The sequence below is a fragment of the Argiope bruennichi genome, chromosome 5, assembly GCF_947563725.1.
Source record: "Argiope bruennichi chromosome 5, qqArgBrue1.1, whole genome shotgun sequence".
Lineage (NCBI taxonomy): Eukaryota > Metazoa > Arthropoda > Arachnida > Araneae > Araneidae > Argiope > Argiope bruennichi.
In genome coordinates, this window is record NC_079155.1 from 13,385,565 (window position 1) to 13,399,513 (window position 13,949).

The 13,949-nt window shown below is 25.4% G+C and overlaps 1 protein-coding gene across 1 annotated transcript in view; it reads left to right on the top strand.

Annotated features, from left to right (window-relative positions):
• Positions 1–7,608, top strand: part of LOC129968979 (putative uncharacterized protein DDB_G0282133) — a 33,768-nt gene extending 26,160 nt beyond the window's left edge. The window contains exons 9-10 of the mRNA XM_056083364.1: positions 2,475–2,588; positions 7,470–7,608. Of these exons, the coding sequence (XP_055939339.1) occupies positions 2,475–2,588; positions 7,470–7,534 (179 nt within the window). The 3' untranslated portion in view covers positions 7,535–7,608. The remainder of the gene's footprint in view (positions 1–2,474; positions 2,589–7,469) is intronic.
• Positions 7,609–13,949: the final 6,341 nt, after the last annotated feature.

A 13,949-nucleotide genomic window follows, 5' to 3' on the forward strand; every position in this document is an offset into this window, starting at 1 on the left:
ATTTAAAATGCTAGCCAACTGCTGTTATCTTAACACCATTGCATTCCCTGGGGTCGATACCCCATTGGTTGAACTACATATCTAATGGATGTATACCATTCTAATGAATGTGTTGTACCCACTCTAATGGATTTGTCACTGCAGACCAAAAGACATATTGTCACCTCTGAAACATATACTTTTTCAAAAAAAAAAAATATATATATATATATAAAGACAAATTGTTTTCAATTATGATAAAAACACAGAGCAAAGCATGCAGCATAACTTAAAATTGATAGTAAAATTATTTTTTAAAAAAAAAGATCTATACCTAACTCCAAACTGTTAAACTTAATATATTTTTTACATTTTAATGCAATTAAAAACAAATGGTTTCTTGTGAACCTATACTAAGTTCACAAGAATCTTTATTTTTCATTTTATTTTATCACATTTTTTTTAATTAGTTTGATTAGTAATTTATTCTCAGTCAGCACAAAATGGTGAAATAATTAAGATGATTTTGATTAAATGTTCTTAATTAATTTGAACTTAAAGAAATTATTTTCATCATTTTATAAAGTTATTGATATAGTTAGCAATATGCTTAAAACAATACTAAAGTTAGTGACAGAATTTAACTGTATTACTAAGTTTAGTGCATTTCTTAGGCTTTCTTTTTTGTTCGAATTGCAAATACTTCTGAAATTTCCTTTGTTAATTCTACCCCATTCATATCAACAGAATCGTAATCAGTTAAATTATATTCCAAATTCTTAGTGTTTTTGTAAAATTTCTTTAAAATATATATATTGTATTATGGTTAAAAATAATTACTGTGGTGATTAAATTTTTCAAATTTAGCAGTAGCATTGAAATTGGCAAATTAACATTTAATGATTCACAAATTGTAAAATTTTTTTAAAAAAAAATCTGTCTTATATATGGATTTTCGATCAATTCATCTTATGCTGCATATGAGAAGTTACCTTCCTCCCTCCCTCCTCTTCTTATGCTGTGCAACATTATTGTTGATTCAAAATTAGCCTCAACGCCAGTTTAAATAGCAAGTTCATTTATTTCATTAATAGTGTCATTCACTTGCATCCATTTTCTTTTTGGATTAATACAGATTAGCATTTTATGACAAAATTTGAACACAAATTGTTTAATGCAATTTAATAAATCCTTGGCCTTGTCTTTTATTAATTTATCAATTTCTTCTTGCTTTTCATAAATGCTTAGTAAGGCATCATATACATCTCTCATTTGGAATCTTAAAAACCTCTATGTCTTTAGTCTCTCATCTAGTGCCACTAGTCTCATCTATTGGTTTCAAAGCCAATCCTTGAACATTTTTTTAAAATATTGCTCATCAAAAAATAGATGCCAAGAGTTTATATATATTGTACACTTGTTATAATTGTTGTTAATATTTGTTATATATATTATATTATGTTGAAGAAAGTAGGGCTTCCATGAACACTTTTTCCATATCATTTGCAAATAAATTGATACAATGGCTACAACAAGGAAAATAAAAATGCTTGAAAATCAGATTGCTTAGTTCTACAGTGTATTCTTCCTTTATTGTCCTTTATATTAGATCCTTTGTAAGGTTCCTCTAAAATCCTGCAAATATATAAAGAGGTCATTAAATTTTCCCATTATAATTTCAGTCACCTTTCCTTTGGATCTTTTAACTGATACATTAATTTGGTCTGATTAGGCCAAAAATACTCTATTGATTGACTAATTGAGTATTTAACACATCAATGTTTTTTCCTCATCTGCCGCAAAAAGGCTGTTCTTGAAATCTGATGCTCCGGTCATGATACAGGTTATACATATGTAGAATGAGTGCATCTGTTGTTACAAAAAGACAAATGTACTTCATCATTATACTTTTCGATATTCTGTTGCTTAAAATTTCATGTCTAAAACCACTTTAAATAATTTTTTATGACTATTCCACTTTTTATTGATATTTTTAGTAGATTTTATACTTCACCAACTCTATTTTGTTTTGCTTCATTTTCACTGCCATATGCTCAGTTATGGCAGTGAACTACTACTCAGTTGTGACTTACTACTTCTGTCTTAATATCTTTAATTTCTTTATTGGATGATAAAACTATTTTATTTACAAGTTGAAACTTATTCCACACAAAAGTTTCCAAACCCAATAAAGCATTCTTTCTGTATGCGTGTTTCCATGTGAGAATTAATAAGTGTGAATTGATGAAAAATATGTGCTCTTGATTGAAATTGAAAAATGATAATTAATCGGATAAGAATCAAGCTGCTTTTAATAGAAAAAAATTAGACAAAATTCTATAATAAGCACTAGTAACAGTTTATTAAATGTCATTTAATCTTATCCATTTTTAATTTACTGTGGTTAATTTTTGATCAACTAAGGTGTTACAATGTTGTTGTTTTTATTTAATTTAATATCATTTAGTTTTTTTCTTTACTTATTTATTTCTTAGAATCTTCAGTAGATGAAAAATCAATGATCTTGAAAGAACCAACACCTCAGAAGAAAAAAAGACAGAAAAAGATAGTCAGAAATGCAAAAAAGCCAAAGGCTACTATGAATCATGGTGAGTTAAAAAATGAATCAAATTTTTCTTTTCTGTCCCCCACCCCCTCTTTTTTTTTTTTTTTTTTTTCAAAAAAAATTAGCATATGTTATTCAGTCCTACAAAATTAAAATTCTGTGTTTTTTTTAATATTGCACTGAGTAATTAAAAATTTAAAAGAAACAAATTAATGAATTTGATGTAATTGGTAAAATTAATGAATCTGATCATGTAAATAAAAAAAAAAAATAGGTAAAGAAAAAACCTTTATGGATATAAAAACTGAATAATCAAACTGAAATAATCAAATAACAAACAAACAAAAACTGAACAATGAAAATGAGTATGGAATATATGTTTAATAAAAAAAAAAAAAAAAAAAAAAAAAAAAACCATCAGTATTTTTTTCACAGGGTGCGTAGCTTCATAAAAAGTGCTTAAATTTGAAAACCATTTTTAAGCACCTTAAAAAGTACTTAATTTTCTAGTGAAAACGAAGAAAGCTTTTCGTTTTGTTTTGTTTCCTCACAATATAAAGTATGATAATTCGAATTCATGGTAGTAAAGGCTTGATTACCGGATGTATCAATAAAGGAAACCAACAAAGGGGAAGAATTTGAAGAAATATCCCAGGGGTTCCAGCACATATTAAGATAACGCTTAATAACGTTTTTTTTTTTTTTTTTTTTTTTTTTTTTTTTTTTTTTTTTTAACAATGTGCAATGTTATGTATTAAAGTACTGGAATAGTTATATGGAAGGGGCAATACGAAATGCGTACTATGTCATACTTATTGCAAATCGAAAAACATTTCAATTTTTAGCGTTTTAGATGTTGAAGAATTAATTTAAGTTATACCTGGTAAGTATATATTTAAACTTTTATGTGTTGTTAAAGAATATGCGATATGGTCCGATCACCGGAAAATATGAAAAGAGCAGGATGAATTTGAGGCGCCAAAACGATATATCGAACATTGAAAAAGCTGCTTTCATATATGCAACATATTCAATCATTGTCATTAATATGTCGTTTTGAAGCAATTGCGTGAATGAGCTACTACAGGTATTCAGCTGTATTATATTGAATTGTAATTAAGTGCGGTATGAAATTACGTTAATCTGTCGCGTAAAATCCAGTATGATGAAATTTTAACTTGAAAACTTAAATTTTCAATGATGTTAATATTTTCCACGGTATTTTTTGTATGTCCCCATTCATTTAAACATTTTTATTTGCTGGGATAATCTTCCAAATTTGTTTTGGTTAAGAAAAAAAAATCCCTGGCTGATCTGTTACTTAAATATTTTTTAAAGAAATTTTTTAAAAAAAAATTGTTTTTTTTTTAGGGATTTAGATTTTATCATTTTATAATGATTTTTTTTTTCTTTATATATAAAGTTTTGTCCTGAGCAACGCCCAGCATAGAGCCATTGAAGTTAGGAGTATGAAATTTGGAAAATTATTTTTTGGGTATTAGAGGCACACTAAGAACGGATTTCTCAAACTTTTAATTTGAAGTTAATTAAAAAATAAAATTTTAATGTGTTTTCATCATAACATCAAAAGCATATTATCGCATAAAAATTATTTTAACACCGTTTTAAAGTTTAAAAATAATATTAAATAAATAAAGGTTAAAAATAAATAATGAAAAATTAAAAGTTTGTTTGGTTGAACGTAATTTAAAAAAAAAATAATATTTTCTGAGAAATTAGTTCTGTACATAGTTTATAACAAATTTTTTTATTATAATGAAATTCAAAATGCTATTGTTTCTTCAAATCGTTATATTATTCCGCAGCTGTTAAAATTGTAGTAAAAGGGTGGGATGCTTTCTTTGCTTTTATTTGAACTTAAAAAATTTAAAAGCATGTTCATTGATAAAATTCTTCATTTGTTAAATTTTGAAGCAATGCGATATATTGTCTCGCGTTGGTTTCAAGAAAGACTTTTATAAAAAAAAGGCTTCAATTGGTATTTTTACTTTCTCTATACAAAATTTAGAGAAAATATTGCAATCGACAAAAAAATTCGAACTCGAGATTTTAACGAACCTCCACGTTTTATACCTCTTTGAATTCGAAAACACATTTTCGGAAAATGTCTGTCTGTTACAAAGATAACACAGAAACACTTTGAGCTAGATAGATGAAATTTGGTATGCGGTCTTCACATCAAACTTGTAGATTTGATCAAATATTCAGCAACATCCATTCAGAGGAAATCTGTTTGCCTGTCCGGCTTTTCGAATATAAATTAGCATGGTAATTACAAAACGAAGACAGCTAGATTTGGTACAAGGTTTTAATATCTATAGTATAAACATCTGCCAAAATTTGAGCCAAATCCAGAAGGGGTTCACCGCATGTTGGTCTCCAGAAATATATAAACGTGATAACTCCAAAATGTAGTGGCTTAAATATATCAAATTTCATTTAATCAAATTAATTAATCAAATGATTTTGTGACTACATGTGTACTTTTGAGTCAAATTTTTTTTTTATTCAATTGGGAAGAATGCGTCTAAAATCCAAATTCGCTTTATCGGATACTTTCAACCGCCTGCCAGAGATTAATCCTAAAATACTTGCCAACGATCACACGACAGATAGAATTAGTAAAATTATTTAATTCACGCATAGTGTTAATATTTCATAATTATTGTACACCAATGTCACACAGGGCATTTCCTGTCAATATGCGAGAAAGTTTTGGAAAGACTCTCTGGCTGATTTATTTACGTTTTGCTTCTAACTACAGAGCTGTTTTTACTTCATTAATTTGTTTCCGTTATTGAGGAAAACTAGAATTTGCTAAAGCATTTTCATTTCTTCGTAAAATATATATAACATTTCTTCTGTAATTTTTTTTAGTACGAATTTTTTCTTATAGGTTAAAAAGCAGATTTTCATTAAATTATAGAAACCTTAAGCGTTCAGACTTTTACTATACTTTAGAAATAAGAGGTGATGAGGCAGTTTCTTTGTCGTCTGATCATGTGTGAACGCTGCTAGAATTTTCTATTAAAAATGATTTTAAAAACTTATTTAGAAAATGGCATTGTTCTATCATCAATTTCATAGCAGTTTTGCCAGTTGTATGATGATAATCATAGGAATGCTTTAGTTCTTAGCTTTAAAAGATTGCAAATAAAATTACTTAATAGAATGAGTAATCTCTTTCCATCCCAGCCTTGTTGGATCTTAATTGTTGTTGCTTATATAAAAATCAAAAACAAAATTTGTGGCCATGCTGAACCTTCTACAACACTATCGCCATTTTCAGAAATGTTGTATCTATCTGATATTTCATTCTAATTTTAAGAAATGTTATAAAAGCTGGCAGAATTTTATTGTTAATCTTATAAAAATTGACTTAATTTTTTTGGTATTAATTTTTTTTTTTTTTTTTTTCCAATTTCATTATCATTTCTATGCTTTTGTCAAATCCAAAAAGACATAATTTTACAATAGAAGATTTTTGCAAATACAGAATTAAATATTAAAATTTAAAAAATAACTATTTAAAATTAATTTTTAAGAATTTTTTTCAATAAAAACTATACATTATTATAAAACAGAAAAAAATACTATGCTTAGAAAATACATAGTTTACGTGTGCATACTTTACAAAATAATTAATTTTGGGGGCTAAGGTGCTGAAATGTACTTAATTTTTGCAGCAGCTTCTCACTATGCACCCTGTCCTGCAAATCTTCTAAATAACTGCAGTTTTGATTTATTATGATACTTTATGAATCTGCTTAATGTCTGACAAAACAGCTTGAAGCCGTATAAAGCATCATTTAAAATTAGGATGCTATCTTCCTCCGAACGGCTACCATACGATCTAAACTTCACTCCCAGACAATCACTGCTATATAACTATCATATAAGCATATATATTCAATATAGACAAAAAGTCAATTATGGACAATGAATTTCCAGTTTACATATTTTTATGCATTTTCATGTTTATATAACATCCATAATAGCTGTTATTAGAAAAAGAATTTGTTTAGATTTATTATAAAATGTTACATCGATTAACATAATTAAGAACCTAAGTTGTACAGATTTGAAAGCAAAATATGGTGAATTTGTGATGTCTTAATTTTACAAATATTTGCTAGACAGATATAAAAAAACGAAAAAAAAAATTGGTGTATAAAATTACTTCCCTGTTTTGAAATACTAATTGGTTTGAACTGTTATTTTGATTTATGAAAGAAAATAAGTCTCCTGTTAAATCTAGAATTACTGACATTTGAAAATAAGTTTTGAAATTAAGCACTATGGATAAAATATCCTTTGACATGATAACAGAGCATAAATGCCAAATATTAAGAAGTATAACACTAACTTTACCATTGCTCTAGTGCTTTATATATTGTGTATTTGCAAAATGAATAAAAATTATAAAGGGTAATTGCAGTTCTCATAAACTTCTAACTTGTTTATTTGGCCTGTTTTGGCATTTGAGTTTGATACTCTAGTTCTACAATTTTATCTTGTTCACTCAAGTTATACTGCTTTTGTCATTTCTGGATCAAATAGAAAATAAATTCTTTTTCTTATTTTGAAATTGATTCGTTGTGTACTATTTAAAAAAATGTAAAACACAAAAAAGAGCTTTCAACTTGAAATCTTGCATTTTTTTAAAAATTATTATTCTATAATCAAATTTGTTTTGTAAATAAAGATATCTTTAAAGTAACGAGCATGTGAAATAAAGTTAATCTAATCATTTTTATATAACTGTTTTTAATCTGAAAATTGACCAAATCATTTACAAATTTATTTCTTGAATGCCATTTTTTTTACTGTGAAATATTTATTTTCATCATTTGTTCAAATATCAATATTTTTTTTCTTATAATTGCACATTTTTTTATTTCAGATTATAATTTGAGATCAAGAAAATTATTAATTCCACCTACAAAATTAAAGTCTTATATTACTTAATCAAAGCATGATACTCATTGTATACTATTGTTATATAAAAAGAATTGTTATGTACTTTTTTTCAATTTCCTTTAATAAAATACTATTTTACTAAAAAAAATATTCTTTATGCCATGAAACTATTTTTTTTCTACATTGATATTTATATTTAACAAAAAAATATATAAAAATGATATAAGGAAATTTATTGATGTGATACTATAATTGTGTATTTCATTGCATGAAATTATTTTTGGTATCATGGGAACTATTATTAAAATATTCTAAATATAAAGATTAATGTTCACCTTTTCTCTTTGCATAGCATTGAAATATTTCAGGTTTTTGATGAGATTGTATTTCTCAAAATTGTAAACACAACTTTTCACTTGTTTTTAATGTTAAGAAGAGTGATGCTGAACTTATACCAAAATATCAGTAAACAACCATAAATAAAAAAAACTTAACAGTTTTTTTTTTTTTTTTTTTTATATATATATATATTTGAATTAATCCTGAATTGAAAAATTTATCGTAAAGGATTACAAGAGAGAGTTTCAGGAAAAATGGAGTATTGAATCTAAATAATATAAATATAAAAATTATTCATAATTCTTTATCATGATACTGCTGTTTTGCAAGAATTCTTGATGCTGTGGTGCTCACTGATTAATAATCTGATATACATGCAAGCATGTATTTTCAAGTAATTTCACTAGCAAAGCAAAACATAAAATTAAAAAATAATGAAGATTAATTTGTTTCTTTATACCATCTGGTTGAATTATTTACCTTTTCAGTTAACTGGGGAGGTGTTCCCATTTAACTTGGTTTTTGAAGAAATAAGCAATTTGAGAAGTGTCATAATTATATTTTTCCTAATGACTGAAATTTCAATAGCAATGGCTTTTTGTCTTATCTTTCAGATTTGTGTACAAATTATTATACCAACATAGAGATGAAATGACATAAAAAGAAAAGAATAGTATATAAATTCACAAAATTATGGTAATTTTTCCAGCTATTTAATATACAGGGTGCTCATAAATCCTAACTTTGCTATTAAAAGAAAGCAAAAATAACAGTTGGAAATAAAAATAGTTTGTAGATACGTCAACGTTAGTTGGTAGCAACTGAAAAAACACTTTCCATTTAATGTCTCCTCGCCCCCCAAAAATTGATTATCACCATGCACATATATCTACAGCCTATCACAGCTTCACACCAGACATGCAGAAAAAAGTGTGAGATGAATTAACATACCACTTTAAAAATGTTCATATTTCTATAGGAGCTCACATTAACTATTTTTTACTGTGTTGAATTTAAACTTTCAAGTGTTATTTTTGATGAACAAGATACTTGTACTTTGTTTTGTTTTCTTTTAATAACTCTTGGAAATTGGAGATCCATTTATGAAAATCTTGTATTATCCCTAAAATATTTAAATCATATATTTGCTCTGAAATAAAATTTGAGGAAGATTACAAATTGGCATTTTCACAAAATCAAAAATATAGGATTTTAGATATATAAAATCTAGATACATCTGGGCCACAATTTCTCTTGTATTTAATTTCTATAAGATAAATTATTTTAAAAGATTATAAGAAATGCAACATTTGTACGTTTTAACATGAAAAACACATCGATATATAATTGTAATTAGAAAAATATCAACTAATTTGATTCAATATTTATTTTTTATCTACTTTATAAATGAGTTTCTTTATGAAGTTGACTGCAAATATTAAGAATTTCTCTATTAATTAAAAGTTTTAAAATAAGCTTAATTTCAGAATCTCATAGTCAATTACAAAATGTTCTTCAATGAAGTTATTGCAAATCTGGAAAATTTTACTTGAAAAAAAAATAGGCTAAAGCATTTTGTTTACTTTAAAATTAGCTTAAGACTTTCCAGTAATAATAAATACATTTATGAATTATTGTTTATTAATTTTTCAAATATTTTTATTGAATTTTTGTTATAAAATTCTTAAAATTCACAATGAAATCTAAAAGCTTTCTTAATGTTTTCTGATGAAATACCTAGGTTCTTATAGTAAATCATTTCATCAGTAGGAATATATATGGAACCATTAATTGTCACAACTAGTGGCCTATATCAATCAGTTTTAAGGAACTTGGAAGAGACAGCTTGCTTTAAATATTTTTATAACTCTTTATTCCATTATTGATTTTTTTAAATGTTATAAGTGAAACAAATGCTTAATGATATTATTATTAATCTGTAAAAACCATATTAAACATGAAATGGAAAAATTTTACGTTTCAGAACTTATTCAAAAATTTCAATTTTGTTAGAATTTCTTAAAGCACAATTTAAATTAAAAACAAATTCATTTAAAAAATACTCTTATAACAATACCGAGATATGTATTGAATCCATTAATAACATGAAATAAAAATGCAATTCTGGCATTTAATTTAATATAAATATTGCATTTCATTCAGTTTTTTTAAAATGCATTTGTAAGTATTAAAAAAAGACTTGTTTTTAATAACTTAATTTCCTACAGTATTGCAACTTCACTAATTTGCTACATTTTTACTTTTTAAAGTGGCTAAACTTTTGTGACTGACTATGTATACGATTGATAAAAAATATCCATAGAATAACTTAACAAGAATATCATAGACTTGTAATATAAATAATTAAAAAATTATTATATATTAAACATCTATTATTTGTTCAGTATTGTATTTTACATACTCTGTGCATTTCATAGTAAATTCCAATGTAAAACACATTGTTAATAACTGATAAAACAAGGATAAGAATATTAAAATCAGTAATACAGAAATGAATTTGATTCTTGAAATTAAAATTATGACTACTTTATATGAATAAAAAATGAAAATAGTTCCTAAAACTAGTTATAAGAAAGTGTATATTTCAAATAAAGTTTAATCCATTGGTGAATCATCCAATGATAAATTATGAAAAGGTATTGGAACAATAAAAATTAATTTATTTCTGCAGTTAGTATAAAAAAAAAAAAGTGGTGATCCAGTAGAATTATCAAAACTAAGGATTATGTTTGCTACTTAATGTTTTACTACTTAAAGATATGAACAGATATTTCCTGATATCATAATTCTCTGTTGTTGAAAATTAAGTAAAATAAATATTCATTTTATTTCTTTATTTAGAAAACAGCTTTCTATTTTGCAGTACCAAAAATGATTCTAAATATTTAATCTATGTCTCTTCTTATCAAACTTCTGTTGTCAAATATAAACAGAAATATAATGATTAAGCATCAGTTTAGATTTCTGATATTTGCACAAATGGAGCTAGTTACATTTAAGAAGTGGCCACACACTTATTGACTCATAAGGACAATTTATTTGAGCAATACATCACAGTGCTGGAAATATCCACATATTTAAACTTTCTTTTGACATTTACTTTCACAATTTTAAATACATCTACATAGACAACTTTGTTTCAAAACAAGTTCATAATTACAGCATATCAGATATGGAAATTTCTAGACTGTTTGCTATGAATTTTTTTCACAATGATTGCCATTTGGTATGCATTATATATAACTTTTTTTTATATATATAATCACTTCTGCATAAACAAACAAATGAAAACTAAAAATATATGCTTGACTTTTTTATTCTATGCTATGCATTTGAGTGACATAAGTTGAATTTAACAGAGGATAAAGTTTCCCTCTATAAATTACTGTTTACATTTCTAAGAAACATAACTAGGAGACATGATTTGATGAATTTAGGATCACTAGAAACATTTCTTTTTATATACATAATCTATTAAATTATAATTTTTTTAATGGAAATTGCTTCTGATTGTAGAATCATAGATACTACTTATGTAGAATATTTTTTCTTAAAGCAGAGAATATAATAGGCAGGAAATAACTATATTTACACTATAGAAATTGTTCAGTAACTTTTTACAATCAGCCTCATTGTCTTTATTCCGTCATAAAAAAGGTGAAATGTGAATATATAGATTAGTTTTGTGAATTAATTTATTCATCAAGAGCATCACATATTTCTTAAATCACAAAATAAGATTAATGATATTTTTAGTTTTACTAAGTCAAAATGAAAATAGAAAATGGAAGATTTTATTGTTATAGCATTTTTGTTACCTGTTTTTTACTTTCACTGAGCGAATAAAAGTTAAACAAACCATCTTCACCCCACCCCTGCCATTCAGGGAAATATGCTTCAAAATGATAAACTGCACTTTTTAGCATGTAATTGAAAATTTGTAATCTTAAGATTATTTTATCAATGTTGTTTTTAGGGAAAATGTACAATTGTGCTTTTAGATGTACAATTAATAAACACTGAAGTTGAGTTGGACTTAGAATACAAAATTGTCATTAACATTCAATTGTGATCAACACAATAATGATCTTGAATGCTTCACAGCTTTCAGGATTAGCCTGTGTACATTAAGTACAGCCATATTGGTTGAATATTAAATAACAAATGAAATCATTATCAAAATTAAATTCTCTTTGTTACATGTTTTACAGTAACACAAAATGTAAATATTTTTCTGCTCAAAAACTAAAATATAAACTTCTGCTGCATTACAAAATTCACTTGACTATGAAAATTATAATTCTACATAAAAATTAACATGACTATTAAAATAAAAATGCTAATTACTGCCACTAAGTAATAATGGAATCGATGTTATGTAATCAAAATTTCCATCTTGTTTAAAAACAATATTAATTTTAAATTATGAATCAAACAAATTTATCAATACAAAAAAAAAAATACCACAAAATACAGATTTTTGCTCCATAAAGATTTTCCATTTTGACAGAAATACTCATAATCATTGATAACGACTTTTATTGTTTAGAATGGAAAATAACTTGAGTGATAGCGTTTTTTATGAACATAAAGGAGGTTATTAAAAATTCTTAGAAATACTGACATTAGAATATTTGAGGTAGATAATGGTAGTATAGAACTTCTTTCTCTAATCTGTAAAGATTGCAAACAAAATACTAACATTCTACCATTTTATGTTATTTCTTATATAAACCAGAAGAATGATATTTTAAACAGGGGAAAAGTAACAATACTATAAGTTCTCAAACACTTTAAAAATATTTCAAAGAAAATAGTTGGCACCAAATTAAATCCTCATTTCAAAACATTGCCTTTTTTTGCTTATATATTCCTTTAAATAAAAAGATTAAAAATTAAAGATTGAAATTCTACTTTGTTTTGCACTATGTGCATTAAGCATTATTGTCTAAATTAATTTAAGCTTTCAGTCAACAAGATACTTTTAGTGAAACCTAACCTAGAGGATGTGGGATTTATGATTCATGATTAATTAAAACTATCATATGTATTAACATAAAAAAAACAAGATACTTTTAGTGAAACCTAACCTAGAGGATGTGGGATTTATGATTCATGATTAATTAAAACTATCATATGTATTAACATAAAAAAAATAAATGCTTTGTTTCTAATTCTCTGTTGTTGTTTGAGTATAGTAACATAAAGGCTTTTCATCAATACCATCATTTGGCAAATTCAAAAATCATGAAAATATTAATGATATATTTATATAAAATTTAGAGCGCAAAAAAAATTATAGCTGTGTTTATAAAAGTAAAGTAGGGAAAAAAATCAATTTCAAAATTTGTTAAATCTAGTAAAATGAAATACAGCAGAACCTTGAAATTTTGATTTACAATAAATTAGTAATAAATAACCACCCTGTTTCATAACAATTAGGACAAAAAGCACACAATGTTAGAATCTATACTGAGCATATTAATTCAATATTAAATTGATTCAATGTTAGTGGTCTCTATACTCCTTATACAAACCAAATCATTTATTAACATTATGAATTTTAGTCCTCTCTAACTTTAGAGCTCATCATAAACTTTGCAAAAACTGGAAAATTAAAATTCAATCTAATTTTTCAAAATGGAATAAAAAAATTACATTTTGATTCAAGATAGAATTATATTAATATCCATGAAACAGCAAATTAAAGTCTGATAATCAATTATTATTATGAAAACATTTAAACTATTCAAATTACAATGAATTATAAAATGCAATCAAGTTATTAAAAAGAAAATAAAAAATTTAAGGGTTTACAATGTTCTGAATGCATGTAATTATGGACAGACAGAACACACGCACAATTCTAATCACAATTAGAAAAAATATTGATCAGAATCCAGGTTAGATTTTAGAATGAAATAAAAACTCATAAATACAAGAATTTCTAGAACAAATTTGCTATCAACTTACTAATATTATCTCACACGATTAAAATTTAATATATCTTCTTTTAGATATTTCAAGATTGTAACCATCTTTAACCTTTAGATTATGAGAGGAAATAAGATTATTTAGAATATTTTGATATACAAAAAAAAAA